The 16,976-nt window shown below is 39.5% G+C and overlaps 1 protein-coding gene across 1 annotated transcript in view; it reads left to right on the forward strand.

Moving 5' to 3' along the window:
• Positions 1-682: 682 nt before the first annotated feature.
• Positions 683-16,976, forward strand: part of LOC308079666 (fibulin-1-like) — a gene marked incomplete at both ends in the record, with an annotated part of 29,327 nt that continues 13,033 nt past the window's right edge. The window contains 13 exons of the mRNA XM_080421217.1: positions 683-690; positions 2,350-2,357; positions 3,025-3,187; positions 6,162-6,297; positions 7,201-7,351; positions 9,425-9,511; positions 10,575-10,712; positions 11,058-11,195; positions 11,762-11,905; positions 12,400-12,522; positions 13,802-13,927; positions 15,278-15,397; positions 16,050-16,181. Coding sequence (XP_080277343.1) covers positions 683-690; positions 2,350-2,357; positions 3,025-3,187; positions 6,162-6,297; positions 7,201-7,351; positions 9,425-9,511; positions 10,575-10,712; positions 11,058-11,195; positions 11,762-11,905; positions 12,400-12,522; positions 13,802-13,927; positions 15,278-15,397; positions 16,050-16,181 — 1,474 coding nt within the window. The remainder of the gene's footprint in view (positions 691-2,349; positions 2,358-3,024; positions 3,188-6,161; positions 6,298-7,200; positions 7,352-9,424; positions 9,512-10,574; positions 10,713-11,057; positions 11,196-11,761; positions 11,906-12,399; positions 12,523-13,801; positions 13,928-15,277; positions 15,398-16,049; positions 16,182-16,976) is intronic.

Here is a 16,976-nt window from a genome sequence, read left to right on the forward strand (position 1 = left end):
TAGTTGCTGCAATCAAGACAATTATGTTTGTCCTCTATAATTTGCAATAGGAAACACGATACTGCAATACTAAAACTGTCCTGTGTTATAGTGCACAACAGCCGCAGTATAACACACATTGCTTTGTTTTGGACCTGGCAAAGGTTTCAATTATACTGTAACATAAGGTTCTTTTTTCTGATGACTACAGAAAGCACACAGATGACATCTCATGAGGATCCAATGTCCTTTTATCATGTATCTTAAATTCATCATGTCAACTCTTGTACATAACATCATTGCGATGTACTGTAGCTCCCAGAGCCACATTCAGAATCATGAAAACACTTTCCTATTAGTTAATGCATGCAATAATATTTATCGTGTCTCCATACTATATTATGTTTATAGATATGTAGTTCACTTTAACCATTTCCTTGAGTTATAATCAGATGGACAGGTCTATTTATGTTTTATTGTGATTTAATGTTATTTTAGTTGAATGTGTAACGGATGAGGCTGATGGAAATGGGACATAGTTTGTGTATAGAATCACGTCCTACATGGGTTTTGGACAAATTACATTTAGAAAAATGACACTGCTCAATTGTGAGGATAATATAAAACAAATGCTCCTGCATTGCTCTGGTGGTGTTTTTTTGTGTTGTGAACTTTGATCAGGGCAGGGCTTCTAACAAACGCCATGACCAAGTAGTAACAAGTAATTACATGAGACCCACCAACAGTCGTCAGTCTACGTCGCTGACAACATTATTTTTAGTGAACTGTGGCGTTCTCTATGCCCTGATTGTATTTTCACAGATAAGTCTTTGATCAGTAAGTCTCTTATCACAACTACCCCAAATACAAAGATAGAAGTGGAATGTTATCAACTGCCAACAGTGCCTGACAAATGGCGCTACTTGTCTAAAGATCTATCATTGACTCAGAGTTGGCAAAATCACCACAGCTAACCAACAATATTACCCAGTCATTGCTTCCAAAATAAAAGCATGGAATTAGATTTTTTTTACAAAAAAATAAACATTTAATTGGGTATTGCGATGAAAACTATCATGATGTTGCTCAGGGGGCCATTAAATTAGATGGAGTTGTATCTTAATTAAAGATAGATGGAGTGTTCTTAATGGATTATTTATTGAGCCGCATCCAACACCAAACTTCTTGTTAGTTTTTAGATCTTCAAAATGTCTATTGGCTTCGACCAGTGGTTTCCAGCTAGGGGAATTTGGTGTCTTTCCGGGACCCAAACTAGTGAAAGTTGCAGGTCTACAGGCGCACAACGTGTTGCAATGTGACACTTGAGCTTGTTGATCAGCTATTTTCACTAGGCTACTCCTTAAAGGTTTCTTTTATTATTATTTTTCATATACTGTATGAAGTTATTTAGAAAAATGTTAGAAATTCTTGTTATCTCTATTTAAAAACATTTATAATTACTCGCAAGCCATAACAATGTGTCCACGACCCACCGTTTGGGAAACGGTTTTGACCCATTTGCATTTGTTAATATTTACTTTGGGACCTATTCAGAGTGGCCTACTCTTAGTGACTTGTTTATCTTACTTTTTTTTTGTTAGTTTTGATCACAAAAAAGAAGAAAACATACTTTTAGTTTGAAATCCGTTACCGGAAGTTAGACTTGTTCTCGACGGTTAACTTTGAGCCTGGTTTATGCTTCGCCGCACAACGGTGTGTGTCCCGCGTCTAAAATAGCAGACTTACAAGCTCACACGGCTTCGCGGAGGATTCGCCATGTGAGCTTGTGGGTCTGCTATTTTGGGTGCGCGACACCGTGGTGCGACAGATGATAAATTAGGCTCTTACAGACCAGTATGAATGAAGTTGTGTTTGTAGTAGCGTTGCCATGTCCGCTTATTATAAGCGACCTTGGGCTTGTTCTGCAAAGTTGCTTATAAATGTTGGTGGTTGTGGATACTTGGGCTTGTTTCCTAATGTTGTTTAAACCAGTGGCTGTGGCTTTCAAACTTTGTCATGTCAAGGACCCCCAAATTAATATGTATTTGTCCACACAGACCCCCATCTGAAAAATGTTTTCTGCAAGGGACCCAGTTTTTTTTTTTTTTTTACTAGTATAAAAAAATTAAATCACTTTATTCCCCAAGATTGTTTTGAATCGCGTTGCGAGATTGTAGATCGTCTATTCTGGTCTATTGTAGATCGTCTATTCTCAAATAGCTGAATATAGATGTGAATTGCTCATGTGGCCTAAGTCACTTCTTTTGGGTTTTTTTTCATAGACCTGGTTGCTTGTTTCTCTCTCAAAACCTGGCAATAGTGTAGTGTGTAGTCAGTGAGTGTGTTTCTCCACCTCTCTGTTAATGACAGCCTGCTCAGTGAGAGGATCCTACAGAGAACACACAATACACTACAGTTTAAATGGAACTTTGGATATTATTATGTTTTTCCTTATACAGACTTGTGATTGGACAAGGTAAGTTAGTAAGATATATATATATATATATTTAATCCATTTTTTTATTTATTTTTAAGGAAAACAGAAACAAGTCAGATCAGCAAATGCACATAAGTTAGTAAGATTTGTAAGAATCTTTTTATATTTCACAAGCCAAGCAAAAGCCAAGCAAAATTGTCTAGAAATGTATTTGTACTTCCATTTGGTATATTGAAACAAATATTATGTTTTAAGTTTTCTCTGAGCAAAAAATACCATGAAGACATTATGGAATATTTGGTTTTGTATAATATGGCTTCTACCCTGTTTTCGTTAAAGAGAAAACAATAAATTATATTATTATTATCCACTTAGACCCCAGCATCGATCGGTGTTGTGGGGAAAGCTTTCGCTGAAAATAGCAGATCTACAAGCTCACAACACCACGCAACTGAGCCCTGAGGGACTCCAGTTACCCATATGGGGTTTAAGTGGTTAAATTAGTAGTAGTATTATGTTTTTTTTTTTAATTATTATTATAGGCTCCAACTGTTATCTATTTGGTATCCCATATATCTCCACGTATTGTATTCTGTGGGCCTTTGCAGAGATCCAGGAGCCAACATTAAAGGAGTGCTGTGAGGATGGGAGGGACCGGGCCCTGGGAGGACAAGACTGTGCAATCATCCCCCTGTTCTCCTCCTCACATATCTGCAGGTCAGCACACACCTGGTTCCTTACCTCCTCCACCACGGGGCCCGGGGCCTTGTGGTGTGGGGAGGCCCCTTGTCAAATTATTTGACGCTGCAATATGTAATGTATATGTATATATATGCAGCGGTGGAAAAAGTATTACAATCTTTTACTTAAGTAAAAGTATCAATACTTGCAATGTAGAAATACTGTGCTACAAGTAAAAGTCCGGAATTTCAAAATTTACTCGAGTAAAAGTACAAAAGTATTCGTATCAAAATGTACTTAAAGTACCAAAAGCAGAAAGTACTCATTATGCAGAATGTCCCATTTCACAAGTTTTCAAATGTATAAAAATCATTTGAAAATGGCAGACCTACAAGCTCACAATGCGTCGTTGCATGGCGAGCTTTGTGAGCTTGTAGATCGGCTATTTTCAAATGGCCAAAATGTATATAGGGCTGAAGTGGTTAATGTATGTTTTGTAATAATAATCAAATTCTATAAAGTAACTAGTAACTAAAGTTGTCAAATAATTGTAGTGGAGTTAAAGTATAATATTTGCCTCTGAGATGTTGTGGAGTAGAAGTAAAAGTACAGAAAATTGGAAATACTCCAGTAAAGTAAAAATACCACTTAAGTACAGTACTTGAGTAAATCTTACTTTACACCACTGGCCAGTGGTTCTCAAATATTTTCATGTCAAGGACTCCCAATTTAAAATGTATTTGACCGCGGACCCCCATCTGAAAATATTTTGTGCCAGGGAGTCGGGACCCCCATACAAGTGTTGTTTTCGCCATTTTCAAGTTTAAAAACAAAAAACAAACAGCACATCTACAAGCTCATAACGTGTCACATCATGACGCGCTGTGAGCTTGAAGATCAGTTATTTTCAGATAGCTGATGTATAGGTTTAAAGTGGTTGAACGGATTTTAATGCTATATTAACACATTTTGGGGGGATCTCACTTTGAGATCAGTGTATGCTACTTGTAGAAGCACCTTACACCTACTATGAGTGTATGTTTTTAGCATGGGGGACCCAGGATAATGGATATAGGCTCATAACACCTAACCACCCATTGACTTATATTCTGTACGGCAAAGGTGATCATGGCGATCATGGCGATAGGTCCAGTGCTCTATCCATTGAGTTACACAGGTTTACAACAATACAGCGTGTTTTACATTGCCTTTCAAATGCATGATATAGGAAGTTAATTTCCTTACTGAAGCAGTAAGTACACAACAAGAAATCACAGCCCAGTGGTTTGTAGTTAGTGGCGTAAACCTTTGCTTTTGTGTGTGTGTGTGTGTGTGTGTGTGTGTGTGTGTGTGTGTGTGTGTGTGTGTGTGTGTGTGTGTGTGTGTGTGTGTGTGTGTGTGTGTGTGTGTGTGTGTGTGTGTGTGTGTGTGTGTGTGTGTGTGTGAGTTGGTGATGACATCTTTAAAAGCAGGGAAATACCCTTGGGGGCTGAAGGCCGCTGATCATTCCGCCCCCTCAGTCCTCAGTCTCAACCTGAGCCCCCACCACCTGTCCTGGCTACAGGGGAGGATTTACACATACTAACTAACTAACTACATAGCAAAGTACAAGGAGTTAAGTGCCCCCCCCCTGGAGCACTTTAACACCCAAAGGGCCCCTGTCTGACTGAAAGAACACAGAGGTGGTGATTGATGCAGATATAGAGTACCGCAACACCTGGACAACATATGGACGCTGGTGGTGGAGGCGTGTGCTGAGGTGGAGACAGGAATGAGAGGTGTTTGTAAAAGGGAATGAAAGAAATACTGCGTGTGTGTGTGTGTATATATATATATATATGATTATGTATATATGTATATATATATTATTTTATATATATATATATATATATATATATATATATATATATATATATATATATTTTTTTTTTTTAATAATTATTATTTATATTATTTATAATTATTATTATTATAATTATTATTATTATTATTATTATTATAAATAAAAGGATTCTAGTTGATTAAGTGATTAAGTCTGTCAGTGGGTTTTATAAATATCCAACCAATGAGTGAAGTATTAATAACTACATTGGATCCATTGGAACAGCTTATTTTTCCATTTCTTTAAATGAAACAATTTTGGACATACAAGGTCCGACAGCGCCCATATATAGTATACAGTACATATCTCTCTCCATGTCACATACCAGCCAATGATTGACAGGTCAATAGTCCACGTATCTCGGTTCTAGAAAGCAAACTTTTGTATTTTCTAAAGATTTTGAATACTTTAACTTTTTGGCACTTTAAGTATATTTTGATGCTAATACTTGCGTGTCGCTTTTACATTGTTACTCACTCAAGTAACATTTTGAATACAGTACTTTTACTTTCGTACAGTATTTCTACATTGATGTGTTGCTACTTTTAGTTAAGAGAAAATAGGAGTACTTCTTCCACCACCGCAGCAGAATCACCTTGGGTTTCCATCAGTGGTGGAAAGTAACTAAGTACAAATACTTACTGTACTTAAGTAAAATTGTGAGGTACTTTTACTTTACTGGAGTATTTTCAAATTTCTATACTTTTACTTCTACTCCACTACATCTCAGAGACAAATATTGTACTTTTACTACTTTTATTTTTAAAATTTTAGTTACTTTATATATTTAGATCATTATTACAAAATATACATTAATCACTTCAGCCCTATTTAAACTTTGGCTATTTGAAAATAGCCGATCTACAAGCTCACAATGCGTCGCGATGCGACGCATTGTGAGCTTGTAGATCGGCTATTTTCAAAAGATTTTCATACATTTTATACATTTGAAAACTTGTGAAATGGGACATTCTGCATGATGAGTACTTTTTCCTTTTGGTACTTTAAGTACATTTTGATACCAATACCTTTGTACTTTTACTCAAGTAGATTTTGAATTCCGTGCTTTTACTTAGTTCTACATTGCAGTATTGATACTTTTACTTAAGTAAAACATAAAACATTGAGTACTTTTTCCACCACCGGTTTCCATTGCTAAACCCTCTGCCGTGACCGTTGCAGGATAGCACAGGAGCAGTGCTGTGCGGCGGTGGTTATAGACCGTCTCTGCAGCAATGGCATAGACATGGCCAAAGAGCAGGGGACCTGTGACAGGCCCTTCTTCCAAGGAGTCCCCTGGGAAACGCGGCTCTCCAAGGTGGGCATTCTACAGCCTGGAAAACACTATACACTTTATGCACATGTAGTTTCAACAGAACATTTTACAATAAGGTTTCAGTCTGCTCTTTAGTGTGCTACTTTCATAATGATTATCTCACACAAGCAGTCTAGTGTGCAGAAAACATTGCAGCCCTCCTGACACATAATTCAGACATTCTTCATTTAAAAAGTTCACTCAAAACATTTCTTATTTTCTATCATTTAGACTTTTTTTAGTTTTTGTTGCATTCATGAGCCAATAATTTCATGACCGGCGGAAAGATGCTAATGTCTCCAGTAGGAGACTCAAAGTTGACACTTTGAGTCTCCTACCGGAAATACACCCGGTCATCAAATTAATTGCTCAGGAAAACCAAAAAATCTCCATTCATTTAAGGCTTCATGGTGTGTGTAATTGATTGGAAATAAGTAATTTATTGGGTGAACTATTCCTTTAAACATTTACTTTTATCACTTTCAAGATAAGAAAATAAGTTCAATCATTATTGCCAGAATTTATATCTGAGAGGATGCTAAGATTCTGTACCGTCTGTAGCTTTTTTTTTTTGTTGTTGTAAATTATCTCTTTCTCTTGTTTGTTTATTTGTGTGTTTGTTTGTTTGTTTGTTTGTTTGTTTCTTCCGTCCGTCCGTCCGTCCGTCCTTCCGTCCTTCCTTCCTTCCTTCCTTCCTTCCTTCCTTCCTTCCTTCCTTCCTTCCTTCCTTCCTTCCTTCCTTCCTTCCTTCCTTCCTTCCTTCCTTCCTTTCCTTCCTTCCTTTCCTCCTTCCCTCCCTCCCTCCCTCCTTCCCTCCCTCCTTCCCTACCTCCCTCCTTCCCTCCTTCCCTACCTCCCTCCCTACCCCCCCCCCCCTCCTTGTGTCTCTCTCTGTCTGTCCTGTAGACGTGTTGTGACTGTTGCGTCCTGGGGCTGATGGCAGTGGGCCAGGGTCAGAGCTGTGAGCTGGGTCTGTCTCTGGGGAAACAGTGTGCGCACGCAGCTGAGACCTGCTGCGGGAAAAACAGCACGGAGGAAGCCACGCCCATCACTCAAGGTAACACCCGCCCCCCAAAAATAAAGCCCCCCGCTGTGTCGCCTAAAGCCTACAAAGGTAGAGTGAGAGCAACGATATAGAAAACAGGAAGATGTATATGTCACAGGGAGATTGGAGAACCAGGGAGATTGAAGACAGAGCGCTCGTTTTTAGGCACAGGGCTTCGGGGCGAGGCGGGGCTTTGATGCGACGCGGACCTGTCTTTTGTTGTTCTCCCCCACGTAGCAACCAGGAAGCTACGCTAGGGGAACGCTGAACACGCGTTCACACTCACGCATGATAATAGTTATTGTCCATGACGGAGGTGTGCCGACTCAGCAGAGCTTGAGGCCGAGGAGAGGCAAGGGCAAGGGCAAGGGCACTCGCGCCTCCAGGCGCGAGTGCCCGTGCTGACCGGCCGATGCTCTGCTAGTCGAATCAGCGCCGTCCGAGTTGTGAACCGATAGGGACAGAATAGTTATTTTCATTTCATGGATCACTGTGTGTGTGTGTGTGTGTGTGTGTGTGTGTGTGTGTGTGTGTGTGTGTGTGTGTGTGTGTGTGTGTGTGTGTGTGTGTGCGTGCGTGCGTGCGTGCGTGCGTGCGTCAGGGAGAAACTAAAACAAAAGCCAGAACACAATAAAAGTATCTTAACAGTCATGCTTTCAATAAACCAAATTGAAGAAAAAATCCCGGCTTGCGCATGCGTGCGTGTGTGTGTGTGTGTGTGTGTGTGTGCACTTTAGTTGGGAAGCCTGGCTCGTGGCTCCCTCTAGTGTTGTTTCTAAATTGAAAGCATGAGCGCGTGCGCGTGTGCATGCGCGCGCGTGTGTGTGTGGTCGCGGCCATATATGTGTGTGCACTTTAGTTTGGAAGCCTGGCTCGTGGCTCCCTCTAGTGCTGTTTCTACAGAATTGCTGGTTGGGTGGTAAAAACGAGCGTGCTTTCTCCAATCTCCCTGTAACATATACATACAGTTAGCGTGTGTGAAAGCAGGTATACACAGTACATGATATTTAGATATTTATTAGCATAGCATAATATTTTTCTAAAGAATTTCAGGAAAAACAAAACTGTACGAAATAGCGAAAATAGCAGCTCTGCAAGCTCAATGAGTTGCTCTGCGTTCACTATTAAATAGGGCTTACGAAACCTAATTCATAACGCATTTTTGTAAGTTTATCTTTTGTGTCTAGAGCTCAAAAGTTTGGGCGACCCTGACCTAGAGAATAGCAGCTGTAGACAGGCAGGGATATTCAACAGTGTCAGCTCAGTACACCACCTTGCCAAATGGTGACTCACTTAAGACCAACTGGTGCTTTGTTGTGGCTTAAAGCTTTTGGCACAGAATAGAGAGAAAACGAAATTAACATTTGTGAACTGCAGGACATTTGTGAACTGCAGGACATGTTGTCTTTAGGGAGTTGGGTACAGTATGCTGTACTTTAGAAATGCAGTATTTGATTGTATTTCTTTCACAGCTCCAGTGACAACAGATATAACTTCTTCAAGTGATGTCACTTCACGCTCTGTCACTTCAAGCAATGTCACTTCAACTGATGTGACCACACTGACAGAGAAGGAAAAGGACTTCTGTCAAGGTTTGGCGCCTTCATAACATCATTATTTAATCTCTTTCCTGCTAATGTGTCCTAAGAGGCTTATAGTCAACTATAGCCCTGTGCAACAAAACACCCTGCTAGGTTTTCTCTCATCAGTCAATTATCTGTGCCTCATGTGAATTAGTTAGGCCACGGACCCTCATTCGATATGATTCTTATCCCTGGAAACCCAAACTACGCTACGCTGTAAAATCCTCAGTAGTGTGTACAAATGGAACCAAATGGACCCGTAAGGGTAACTATCTGAGTTACAGACCAGTCCTCAAGGACCCCTGGTGGTCCCTGAACCCCACGTTGAGAACCGGTGTTTGATAGTCAGTATGTATGTTTGTTTTATGGAGTTTTGTCTTGTATGGTCTGTTTTTATGCATGGAAAAGAGACGTAATCTCACAGTATTTTTACTGGTTAAATAAAGGTTATATATAGGATTTTATGGTGCTGTAAGGTGACGTGTTCATCGTTTCTTTACAGAACACAATTGTTCCCAGCTCTGTGTGAGTGGTGCGTGCGCTTGCCGCCGCGGCTATCAGCTGAAAACAGACGGGGTGACCTGTGGAGGTAAACGCTCAAGTCACACAAGGAATCATACTAATCCTTCTATTTCTTTCCCTACTTCTTCTTTTTCCCCCCAATTTAGCTGTTGTGCTAGTACCCAATTCCCTGTGTATTCTATAGTGCCTTGTCACTGTTAACTCCTACAGTTGCACAAATAACCAGTGGTGGGAAAAGTAGGCCTACTCACATTTTTTACTTAAAGGTAGGGTAAGTGATATTTTTTGGTTAAAACAAAAAGTATTTTGTTAAAAGGTTAAAATACTATATTCTGATAGTAATCATTGCTATAGAGTGTTTGTTCAGTAACAGGAGTCTCCCCGTCTCTCCAGCTCTTTAATAAACAGAAAATACATTTTTCGGTAGGTGTCAAAATCTCAGCCAATCAGGAGAAAGTACCCATTTTTAAGCTTAATTTGTATAGTGTTCCAGTTCCAATTTTGTCTGCTCATTTCTTAGTGTCATCACTTCCAATTTCACTTGTTTAATCTATCTCTATGGCAATGAGTACTATCAGAATATAAAGCTATTTAACACTTATTTTAACCAAAGCAAATCACTTACCATACCTTTAAGTAAAAGTATCAATACTGCAATGTAGAAATACTCTGTTCCAAGTAAAAGTCAGAAATTCAGAATTGACTTGATTAAAAGTACAAAAGTATTTTTTATCAAAATGTACTTAAAGTTCCAAAGTAGAAAGTACTCATTATGTAGAATGTCACATTTTCCCGTTTTCAAATGTTGAATCTTAGCATCCTCTCAGATATAAAAATAGCAGATCTACAAGCTCACAATGTGTCGCATCGTGACATATAAGTATAATATTTGCCTCTCAGATGTAGTGGAGTAGAAGTAAAAGTACAGCAAATTAAAAATACTCCAGTTAAGTAAAAAATACCCCCAAAAATGACTTAAGTACAGTACTTCAGTAAATGTACTTAGTTACTTAGTTACACACCACTGCAAATAAGAAATGTTACACAAAGTGCACAACACAAAGATATTGACGCTCTTGCCTTGGCTTGGGTCACACTACATTGTCCTCTGTCCGTGTTTCTCTCCACAGATGTGAATGAGTGTCTGAACGGTGCTCATGTCTGTGTCCTGGGTCAGGCGTGCATCAACACAGAGGGGTCGTATCGCTGTCAGAGGAAGACCAGCTGCGGGACCGGCTACCAGCTCACCGACGACAACCAATGTCAAGGTAGTCTCGCTGCCCCGACGTCGACTCTGCACTGCTCGCCAAAAACAGCAGATCTATATACCAGCTCACAACGCATCGCGATTCGATGCGTTGTTTTCGAGCTTGTTGATCGGCTATTTTCGGCAAACCCGTGTAGATATGTCGTGTCACCAGGCTTTCCACACTGCGGAAAGCCTGGTTTTCGGTCCTAACTGACTAGTGCAGGGGTCTTCAACGTTTTCAGGCCAAGGACCCCCTAGCTGAGAGAGAGATGAAGCAGGGACCCCCTCTATATTGTATACAATTGTGTTTTAGATTGTGTGTGTGTGTGTGTGTGTGTGTGTGTGTGTGTGTGTCCCTGAGCAGACATTGATGAGTGTGCATTTGGGACTCATTACTGTGGAGACAGCTTTGTATGCAACAACACACCAGGTTCGTTCCGTTGTCACCCTAAGGAGCGCTGTGGAGGCGGCTTCATTCAGGATGCAATCGGCAGCTGTATCGGTGAGTTTGGTGTCACACGTTCGACCAAGCTATCCAGCATTATATCATCTCCACCAGGCCCAAGGCAGGGGGAGATTACATTTTAGCCCCATGTTAATTAATGTCTGTCTGTGTGTCCGCTGCTAATCTTAAAAATCACTACACGATCAGCACCAAATTTCATTGGTCCGTTGCCATAGGCTGATGAAGTCACTCACCTGAATATTTTTCTCATCTTGTGAATATTTCTATGGTGTGGCTCCTCAAAAGGGCTTGCCACCTATGACGGGTCTGTGTGTGTCTTATTAACCGAACAATGATGATGCTATTATTCAGGGAAGTTCTGTAACGTTTTCAGGACTTTGGGGAAAATGTAAACAGGCAACATCTAAAAATGAATCCGCTAATGGGAAAATGTTTATATATGTTCATGTACCTGCAATTACGAAATTGCTTATATAGACTCTCTAGTCCTTTAAATGCACCATAGTTATTTCTTCTCACAGGCTATGAATTAGTTTGTTTCTGTCCTTGTAATGTCATAAGATATCCATTAGTGTTATTATGTGTTATATTGGACCTGACAGATATTAACGAGTGTGTGGCTCAGACCAGTCCGTGTCGGCCCGGCCAGACGTGCATCAACACGATGGGGTCGTACACCTGTCTGAAGAACACCGTCACCTGTGGTCGAGGATACCGTCTGATCGACGACGCCACGCGCTGTGAAGGTAGCTGCTGTTATGAACCAAGAACAGTAGCTTTTTTGTCATAATAATTGTGTTACTTCATCTTGTTAATTGTTATTATTTATATTCTAGCTCTCTATTAATTGTATTATTATTATTATTATTATTATTATTATTATTATTATTATTATTATTATTATTATTATGTGTGCACTACATTCAACTAACACTCGTCACCCCATCCTTAGAAGAAATTAAAACAATATACAAAAATAGATTAATAAATAAAACAATTAAACTAAATAATGTAATACTAAAGAGGAGAATGGGGGAAAACATGTCTTATTACTATTAACATTATTTCTTCTTATTATTATTATTAACATTTCTTATTACTAAATACAGTAATGAAGTAATCAAGTTGATGTCTGTCTCCACTGGCTTCCCTCTTATCGTCTCTTTTCCTTTGTATCTCTCTCTCTGTCTCTCTCTCTGTCTCTCTCTCTGTCTCTCTCTCTGTCTCTCTCTCTCTCCAGACGTAGATGAGTGTCGTGTAGGTGACGCCTGTGGGGGTCATGGCTGTGTGAACCTCATAGGGACGTACCGCTGTGAATGTAGAGCCGGATTCGTCTTCAACAGCCACATGAAGCTGTGTGAAGGTCATCATTACTTATGATCAACATGTACTTTTGTAGATGGATCGCTTTGTTGCAAAAGGTTGCAAACGTTTCTTTACATGCATCAGGTCTCAGCCTGGACAGATGTTACACTGTGAAATCCTGAGTGTTAAAGCAGCACTACTGTACGTAGTTTGGGGTATCAGTGGCCACTTTGGACACAAATAACATGGCAGAGTCTTTGCAAGCATATCTGGCGAGCACGCGCTGTGATTGGCCAGTCTTCGCTTTGACTGGCAGTTCTGCCCTGGTGCCTTGGCAAATGCCAGGATGAAACTCATTGTTTATTTATTGTTTATTAAGGATCCCCATTAGTCTACTCTACACCGTAGAGGAGACTATTCTTCCTTGGGTCCAGGCAAAAAAAACATCACAATACAAATCATAAAATGCAGTACAACATAATCAATGTTAGTGAACAAAAACAAAAACAACTTAGAGAACAACATTTACATTAACAGTAAAATAAAACAGGTTTGCCTGTCCAAAAATAATAACAACCTAATCTAATCAAATTTCCTTTCTGATTATTGCTTCCTTAAGTTTCTTTTTTAAACCAAATATATAGAGTCAAATGTGGGGGGGGGAGCACATCCCAGTATGCAATGGCTCTGTACATTACTGTTCTCTTAAGTGCATTGATTCTGGGCAGAGGTAAAGTAAAGTGACCATTTAGTGCCTGTCCAGTATTATAACCATGTCTTTTATTGTCTCCCCTATACATATTAGTAACACAATCAAGCCTCTAGTAGGGACCCCCCTGAGTCTATACATAGTAATACAGTCAAGCCCCTAGCAGGGACCCCCCTGAGTCTATACATTTATGGAAGGATGATTGTTAGTGCTTAAACATATAACTTTATAATCGTGTGGTACATATTATGCCATATAGTTGTTAAAAAAGTTACATAGTGCTGCTTTAATTGAACTCTGAGAGAGAATTATCTGTTAAATTAGCCTACTAATTCATATTTTGCCAGTTGCCTGATATGCCCCACTTAGGTCACTGATGAACCACATTACATTATGTTATATATATGGACTCAAAGCACAGCGTTTCACAATTATAAACATTTAATAGTTACCCTTTGAGTACATCTGCATCATTGGCCATCGTGAGCTGATTCCAGCCGTCGGGGTGTATAGAAATAAGTGAACGAATGATGCTGAATCATTGTTTTCTATCTTATTTGATTATCATAATTTTTCTATCTTTTCTATCTATATGGGCTGCTGTTAACTGCCGTATCATGTGTTCCAGATATCAATGAGTGCCGGCATTATCCAGGACGACTCTGTGCCCACAAGTGTGAGAACACGGAGGGATCCTACCACTGTAGCTGTACCACAGGCTTCAAACTCTCCAATGATGGCAGGAACTGTGAAGGTAAACTCACTGCTGTCCTTAACCCATTAAGACCCGGAACGCATACTGTGTCATTTTAGATTTTTAGCCTTAACCATTATTTTATACTTTTGGCTATTCAAAAATAGCAGATATACAAGCTCATAGCTTGTATATCTATGTGTGCTGTGAGCTTGTAGATCTGCTATTTTTTTTTAAATTGTGAAAATGTGTGCAAATCTTTGAATATATATTTTTAAAGCGAACATTTGTAACTCAAATCTTTGTTTCTGGGGGATTCCATAAATGTCTTCTAAATCCTAATTTAACGTATGTTGCTATAATATCAGTGGTTCTAAAACTGTCTCATGTCAAGGACCCACACAATTATATGTATTTGGCTGCGGACCCCCATCTCAAAATATGTTGTTCACATGAACCACATGAACCATAGCGTCCCTATTCTGGGGGTGGGGGGGCATTTGGCAAAAACAGCCGATCAAGCTCAAAACCTGTTGCAACGCGGGACTTTGTGAGCTTGTAGATCAGCTATTTTCGGTAAAGACATTTGGTGTAGAGGGAAACAATTTGCGGAGCTAGTGTAGAGCCCTGGGGCACCCTCCAGTCAACCAAGTAAAATGTAGGTTTTAAGTGGTTTGTAGCTTTTTAAAGTCTGTTCAAAGTTTAAACGAGGGCAAAGCTGCATAGACACTGTAGTCACATGGTTACAGTTTGCAGTTTAGGCATCTAGCAGACGCTCTTAATCCAGAGCGACTTACAGTAAGCAAGGACACAAGATAATACATCATAATACACATGATACATCAAATGCATAAAAATAGTAATCTAATAATAAAGTAATACATGAGTAAACCAATAATCTAATAACAACTAATACATGCGTAAACCAAGAACCTATCATCAGCCTACAATGAAACTATACACACTATAGGATGCCAGGCCAACAATGACCTGGTATCTGTCTACGTCAGTGGTTTTCAAGGTCCATTATTTATTCGACATTTGAGCCACGGACCACCATTTGATGAGATTTAGCCTCTCAGACCCAAAACGTAGAATATCTTGTTATCGTTGGATATGATTTTGTCCACAATTCCATGCTGTATTGATGTTGGTACCAATAGAGAGAGCTAACAGAGAGATAACAGGCAAACGTTGATCAAAATAACAATTCTTTAATTAAGTAATGCAGATGTTTAACAATTATTTAACTGGTTTGGTTACCAACTCTATCATTTAGCTGGGGACCACCTGGAACCCCCTCAAGGACCACTGGTTGAAAACCACTGGTCTACGTAACATGCTATCTAAGTTACACTTTGGTTCCATTTAATGGTGCCGTGTGCGTTTTGTTGTTGTCGTTTTGGGCAGACGTGAACGAGTGCGAGGCCAGCCCTTGCACCCAGGAGTGCGCCAACGTGTACGGCTCCTACCAGTGCTACTGTCGTCGTGGTTACCAGCTGAGCGACATCGACGGGATCACGTGTGAAGGTACGTTTTTTTCGGAGCACACTCTGCGACGTCGAAGAAGCGTTACGGATGTTCCTTACAACGCAGTGTTGTTGTGCCTTTTATCTGCGTTTCAACCAGTGGTGGAAAAAGTACTCAGTAATGTTTTTTACTTAAGTAAAAGTATCAATGCTGCAATGTAGAAAGGCTCAGTTCCAAGTAAAAGTCCGGACTTCAAAATTGACTTGAGTGAAAGTACAAAAGTATTGGTATCAAAATGTACTTAAAGTACCAAAAGTCATAAGTACTCATTATGCAGAATGTCCCATTTCACAACTTTTCAAATGTATTCAAATCTTTTGAAAATAGCAGATCTACAATGCTTCGTGAGGCATTGTGAGCTATATGTCGGCTATTTTAAAATGGCCGAAATGTATATAGGGCTGAAGGTTAATGTTTTGTATTAATCATCAAAATCTACAAAGTAACTAGTTTCAAATAATTGTAGTGGAGTAAAAGTACAATATTTGCCTCTGAGATGTAGTGGAGTAAAAGTAAAAGTACTGAAAATTGGAAATACTCCAGTAAAGTAAAATACCTCAAAATTGTACTTAAGTACAGTACTTACAGTAATAAAAGTACTTAGTTACTTAATTACACCACTGGTTTCTGTGCTCTTCTCCTCTGTCGTCAGACATTGACGAGTGTGCCCTGCCGACTGGAGGCCATGTCTGTTCCTACCGCTGTGTCAACTCCCCTGGGAGCTTCTTCTGTACCTGCCCCCCAACGGGCTACACGCTGGCTCCCAATGGACGCTCGTGTCAAGGTGAAGGAAGAACCATTATCTGTGTACACACACCTTCACTATCCTGTGTGTCAATGTTAACTGAGTGTACAAATGGAACCAAATGGCAGTGGTGGAAAAAGTACTCAAATGTTTTACTAAAGTAAAAGTATCAATACCGCAATGCAGAAATACTCTGTTACAAGTAAGGTAAAGTACAAAAGTATTGGCATCAAAATGTACAAAGATCTTTTGAAAATAACAGATTTACAAGCTCACAACGCGACGCATTGTGAGCTTGTAGATCAGTCATTTTCAAATAGCCGAAGTATGTAGGGATAAAGTGGTTAATGCTTGTTTTGTAATAATACAAATCTACAAAGTAAGTAGTAACTAAAGTTTTCCCCCAAAAATTGTGGGGTAAAAGTACAATATTTGCCTCTGAGATGTAGTAAAAGTAAAAGTACTAATTGTAAATACTCCAGTAAAGTAAAAAATACCTCAAAACTGTACTTAAGTACAGTACTTGAGTAAATGTACTTACACCACTGCCAAATGGACACTTATGTGTCCATTTGGTTCCATTTGTTCACTCTCTGAGTTCTACTATAGCCCTAATGATTTAGCTGTTTTCACACAATGCCAGCCTTTGTTATTATTGGGTGTCAAATGCATGTGACAGTTGTCTGAGCAGACGCTGTAAGGTTGTGAGTACATTTGAATCTCCGTAATCCATCTCACAGAAAACCCCACCACAACACTTTTCTGTTTTGTTTTGTGTTGATATTTTTTGTGCCAGTTTTTGTTTTTGCTTTTTTATTTAGATAGAAGGGTCTC

The sequence above is a fragment of the Gymnoscopelus braueri genome (genome assembly GCF_963280865.1).
Source record: "Gymnoscopelus braueri genome assembly, chromosome: 23".
In the NCBI taxonomy this organism is placed as follows: domain Eukaryota; kingdom Metazoa; phylum Chordata; class Actinopteri; order Myctophiformes; family Myctophidae; genus Gymnoscopelus; species Gymnoscopelus braueri.